This window comes from Rhincodon typus, chromosome 26 (genome assembly GCF_021869965.1).
Source record: "Rhincodon typus isolate 14 chromosome 26, sRhiTyp1.1, whole genome shotgun sequence".
NCBI classification, from domain to species: domain Eukaryota; kingdom Metazoa; phylum Chordata; class Chondrichthyes; order Orectolobiformes; family Rhincodontidae; genus Rhincodon; species Rhincodon typus.
In genome coordinates this window covers 43,016,522-43,021,972 of record NC_063357.1, presented here as the reverse complement: position 1 = coordinate 43,021,972, position 5,451 = coordinate 43,016,522, and the positions used below count along the sequence as shown (strand labels likewise).

At 43.1% G+C, this 5,451-nt stretch overlaps 1 protein-coding gene across 1 annotated transcript in view; it reads right to left on the bottom strand.

Moving 5' to 3' along the window:
- Positions 1–897: 897 nt before the first annotated feature.
- Positions 898–5,451, bottom strand: part of ncf1 (neutrophil cytosolic factor 1) — a 69,571-nt gene continuing 65,017 nt past the window's right edge. Inside the window, exon 11 of the mRNA XM_048612674.1 lies at positions 898–3,299. Coding sequence (XP_048468631.1) covers positions 3,172–3,299 — 128 coding nt within the window. The 3' untranslated portion in view covers positions 898–3,171. The remainder of the gene's footprint in view (positions 3,300–5,451) is intronic.

The following is a 5,451-nucleotide window of genomic DNA, read 5'->3' as shown; positions in this document are numbered from 1 at the left end:
AAACCTGGACAATATTCAGGCTTGAGCTGACAAGTGGCAAATAACATTTGTGCCACACAATGCTAGGCAATGACCACCTCCAATCAGAGACAGTCTAACCACTGTCCCTTGACATTTTATTAAAGATTACCATCACCGAATCCTCCACTGTCAACATCCTGGGGATTACCATTGACCAGAAATTTCATGGCGACTTTGTGCACTTTTCGTTGTACTTATGTATTCCTATACTTAGTACATGTGAATAATAAATAAATCTAAATTTAGCATATAAACACACTGTCAACAAGAGCAGGTCACAGGTTAGGAATACCGCAGTGAGTAACTCACCTCCTGACTCCTCAAAGCCTGTCCACCATCTACGAGGGCACAAGTAAGGAATATGATGGAAAACACCTCACTTGCCTGCAGCCTCAGCAACACTCAAGAAGCCTGACACCATCCAGGACAAAGCAGCCGCTTGATTGGCACCACATCTGCAAGCATTCACTCCCTCCACCACCGACACTCAATAGCAGCAGTGTGTACTATCTACAAGATACACTGCAGAAATTCACTGAGGTTCCTTAGAAAGCACCTTCCAAACCCATGACCACTTCCATCCAGAAGGACAAGGGCAACAGATACGTGGGAACACCAGCAAGTTCCCCTCCAAGCCACTTACCACCCTGACGTGGAAATATATCGCTGTTCCTTCAGTCAAAATCCTGGAATTCCCTCCCTAAGGGCATAGTGGGTCAACCTACAGCACATGGACTGCAGCGGTTCAAGAAGGCAGTTCACCACCACCTTCACAAGCGCAAGTAGGGACAGGCAATAAATACTGGGCGAGTCAATGACTCCCATGAGTGAATATGCAAAACAATTAAAAAGAAACACACACCAAGTGAGGAATCATTCACAATGAACTTTTTTTTATTAGTAAATCTTAACAGAACTACAAAATTATAGTTCATTTAGATAGATCCAGCCTCTCGGTAACTATATTCGCAGTTAAAGACACAAGTTACATACATGGGGTAAAGGGTAACCTCAGGGTTAATAAGAGGGTGGAACTGCAGGACATTAATATCAGCAGAAAAGAATGTGATTAGGATAAAACCCCAGCACTCGGTTCATATCCTAGATTTCCCAAAGAGGCAGCTAGAGAGAGTGTGTGATTTCCCAAAGATTCGCTGATTCTAGAATATTCCAAGCAGATTCAAAGTTAGCAAATGTAACCGCACTTTTACAAGGAGAGAGAAAATAGGGAACTTAAGGCCAGTTAGCTCAAGATCAGTCATCAGGAAGTGCTGAATCTATTGTTAAGGAAGCCTTAATGATGCACGTACATAGTTTGATCAGCCAAACTGAACATGGCTTTACTAATGCAAAATCATGTTTGATAATTTACAGTAGTTTTTTTTCCAGGATGTAACTAGACTGGTAGTTAAAGGGGAACCCAGTAGATGTGGTCTACCTGGATCTCCAAAAGGCGCTTGATAAACTGCCACATGAAAGGTTTAAATACAAGATGGAGGCCATGGAATTGGAGGGCAATGTCTTAACGTAAATACAAGATTGGTTAATGGACAGGAAATGGACAGTTTGGATAAAGGGAGCATTTTCAAACTGGATATCATGGGGCCCAAAACAATCAGTGCTGAGCCGTTAGCTAGTTACAGTCTATATTAATGATATAGATGAAGAGAGGGGTAATGTAACTAAAGAGAGGGAGTAATGAAACTAAGTTTGTTGGTGATACATAACCAGGTGGAAATGCAACTTGTGAGGACACACAAGAGATAGAGATGAGAGTTGGCAACAAGGCAGCAGATGGAGTACAAAGTGAGAGAGTGAGAGATGATTCACTTTTATCATAAGGCAAGAAAAGCAGCATTTTTTAAAAACGTGTGCAACTTGTAAATGTTGGTGTTTAGAGAGATTTGGATGTACTCTTACACGGAACACCAAAAAGCAGGCAATCAGGAAAGCAAATAGGATGTAGGCCAAGGTCATTGTGGAACAGGAGTGAAGATGTTATGCTGCAATCCTACCGGGCTTTGGTGAGAACACAGCCAGAACACTGTGTACAGTTTTGGTGTGTCTTTAAAGAAGGGTATACTTAGGGGTGGTGTACACTGAAGGTTCACTAGGTGTTCCCTGCTATGAAAGGGTTGTCCTAAAGACTGGGTAAATTAAGTCCGTACTCTCTGAAGTTTAGATGAATGTGAGATGATTTTCTGAAACATCCAAGATTCTGAAAGGGCTTGGCAGGGTCGACATTGAGAGATTGTTTCCCATTGGCAGGGTCTCTAGAACACAAGGGCATAGTCTCAGGATAAAATGTGAATTATTTGAGACTGAGGTGAGGATAAATCTCTTCTCTCACAGGGTTTTGGGATTCTCTATCTCAGGGAGTTATGGATGCTCCATCATTGAGTAGATTTTGTGCTGACGTGGACTGACGTTCGGTGTCCTGGGGAACTGAAGGATGTGATAAATGGGCAAGAAAGCAGAGCTGAGGCCCAAAATCAGCCACAATTGTGTTGAATGGTGCAGCAGGCTCAATGGGCTGAATGGTCCTATTTCTTACATTCTTAACTCCTTAAGAAAACTTTGTAATAACGTTGGGCAACATGGTGACAAGATGTAACAATTGAATGGACATGGTTTTTGTGACAGGACATTGGACCAGGAGTGGTAACATTGCCCTCACAGGTCAAAGTTCATAGGTGTTGTCTCAATATAATTTTTGTTTGGAAGCAAAAGGAGTTTAAGCTTTATCAGAGATGATGGATTGTTTCCATTTTCAGTGTTCTGTGCTGTGAGCTTCAAAGGTAAGCAAGTAAAACCCTCAGCATCACTCAAACACTGAACTACAAATGGCCAAAAGTCTCGTTGATGATGGTAGGCTAAGATAACAGCTTAGTCCCACAGACCATAATATTGAGTTGTTCCCTATATATGCTTTATTGCAACAGACAAACAGACAAGGGAGAATGGAAAAAATGGATGTAGAAGGAACTAAAGGTTGTGGAGTATTAATATCAGAACGGAGCAGTTGTATTGTAGGTTCTATATAGTTTACTGCAGGAATTGTAAACACAGAGGCAGACTGGGCAGGATTCCTTCGTCACACCTTCTGCATACAGCCAATATTTTCTGTTTCTCCCCTTCCAGCAATTGCATTCATTTTATTCTGCTTTTGGTTTGCTCAGTGCAGTGTTCCAAGATCTCGCTGAGTGTAGGTCTCGGGGGAATCACTGGAGTTGTCTTCCCCTGCTGCCTGTCTTTGGCTGGGTTGCTAGTACCTGGAGCTGGCAAGGGATAGGAAATATGTGAAACAGAGCACACATTGGTGGATTCCGCATGCCCTCTCTCTCTCCACTGACACCTGAGAATGGGCATCACTACAGCAGAAGGGCAGACAGTTGGGTATCATGACCTCCCTCCACTCCCTCATCGCCCGCTGCCTGTTGACAGTCACATTGACCAGGCCCAGGAGCTGGCCTGAGGGACCCTGCACTCTATCCACCCCACCCCTCTACACTGGGTGTCTATAGATCAGGAGCATGGGGGTTGAAGTGCAACCAAAAAGGTTAAAAGTAACCCTTTTGGAAACAAAACTAAATAGGGTTACAAATGAAAACGTTCAAAATAAGCATGAAAAGCTGTTCCCTCGAGGACACTAAAAAACCCATGGGACCTGGCAACTGATCACCAACCTAAATCTCTACCTCATGGGCACACAGTGTAACATTCTCCAACCCAGATCCCTGATGGAAAGAGAGTATTCGCCTTTCAGACAGGCCCCTCTCCCTGGCTCCTCTGCCACAAGAAGGTACAATACATCTCCCACACCGAGACTGAGGGTTTTTTATGCCTGTGTTGTCTTTCTGAAAGAATACTCACTCTCCTCCTCTTTACCACAATTCTTTTCTATTTCTTTTCTGTACTTATCCAAAAGATGTAAGATATCATGTGTTTCCCCACTGTTTCTGGTTTTTTGTATTCCTCTATATAAATGGTTCTGAAATAACCTCTGCCTTTGCTCCTTTTGTGGTGATTACACATTGAACATTTTTCCCTTCAGTGATCAATGTACTAGTCAGTGGAAAAAAAGGTTTACTCTGGGGGACTTAATCATATCAAAACCCTTCATAACTCCAAACAACAAATTCAGGCCTCCATTGAACTTCTCTGTGCTCATGAACAGCCTTTTACACCTGAACTCGTCCCAGTGAATCTCCTCTGTGTCATTTCCTAGAAACAGAGAAAATAGAAGCAGGAGTAGGCCATTCGGCTCTTTGAGCCTCCTACCCCCATTCAATATGATCATGGCTGATCATCCAACTCAATAGCCTGTTCCTAATTTCTCCCTTTCATCCCTTTAGCTCTAAGAACTTTATCTAACTCCTTCTTGAAAGCATTCAATATTTTGGCCTCAGCTGTTTTTTATGGCAGAGAGTTCCACCACTCACCACTGAAGAAATTTATCCTCATCTCAGTCCTAAATGGCTTATCCCATATCCTTGGACTGTGACCCCCAGCTTCTGGTCTCCCAGGTCATCAGGAACATCTCTCCTGTGTTTATTATGTATGGTTCAGTTAGAATTTTATAGGTTTCAATGAGAACCCCTCTCATTCTTCTAAACTCCAGAGAATATAGTCCTAACCAATCCAAAATCTCTTCATGTGTCAGTCCTGCCATCTCAGGAATCAGTCTGGTAAACCTTTGTTGCACTCCCTCCATACTCAGAACATCCATCTCCAGATAAGGAGATCAAAACTGCCTACAATACTCCAGGTGTGGACTCAACAATGCCCTGTATAACTGCAGCTTGACCTCCTTTCCAGAGTAAAGAGCTCAAACTTGACTGGAATGACCTCACATTACCCTCAGACCTGGAAAGTAGACATGAGGAATGTCCTATTGAATGAGGGAGCAGGCTCGAGGGGGTAAATGACCTACTCCTGTTCTTATTTCTTGTGGATTTCTGCCCAGTTGTGGACTGATCCCAACTGCACAGCTGTTTATATATTGCTGGCTTTGCTGTACACTGCTCACTATGGACCTAGTCTAGTGATATCTCACAGCAAAAGAGGGTCTCATATAGGATTAATTTTATAAAAGGCTAGTATAGTTACTCTGTCATCAAGTAGCAAGAAGCAAACCAACCATTTAAAAATCAGAGTCTGACTTCAGCTATTTTTAGTGACACTGTACACTATCCCTGCACAGTGTTGGGAGGACATGTTGTATTTCTCTTATCCTGACAGCATCATCCTGTTGTGACCCACTTTCTGAAAGCAGTTTAAAGGTGAGAGCTGTGTAAGGACTAACAAATAAACCGTGATGACAGGAGCTCACCGTGGGAGACAGCAAGAACTGCAGACACTGGAAGTCAGAGTCGATACAGTGTGGAGCTGGAGGCACACAGCAGGTCAGGCAGCATCAGAGGAGCAGGA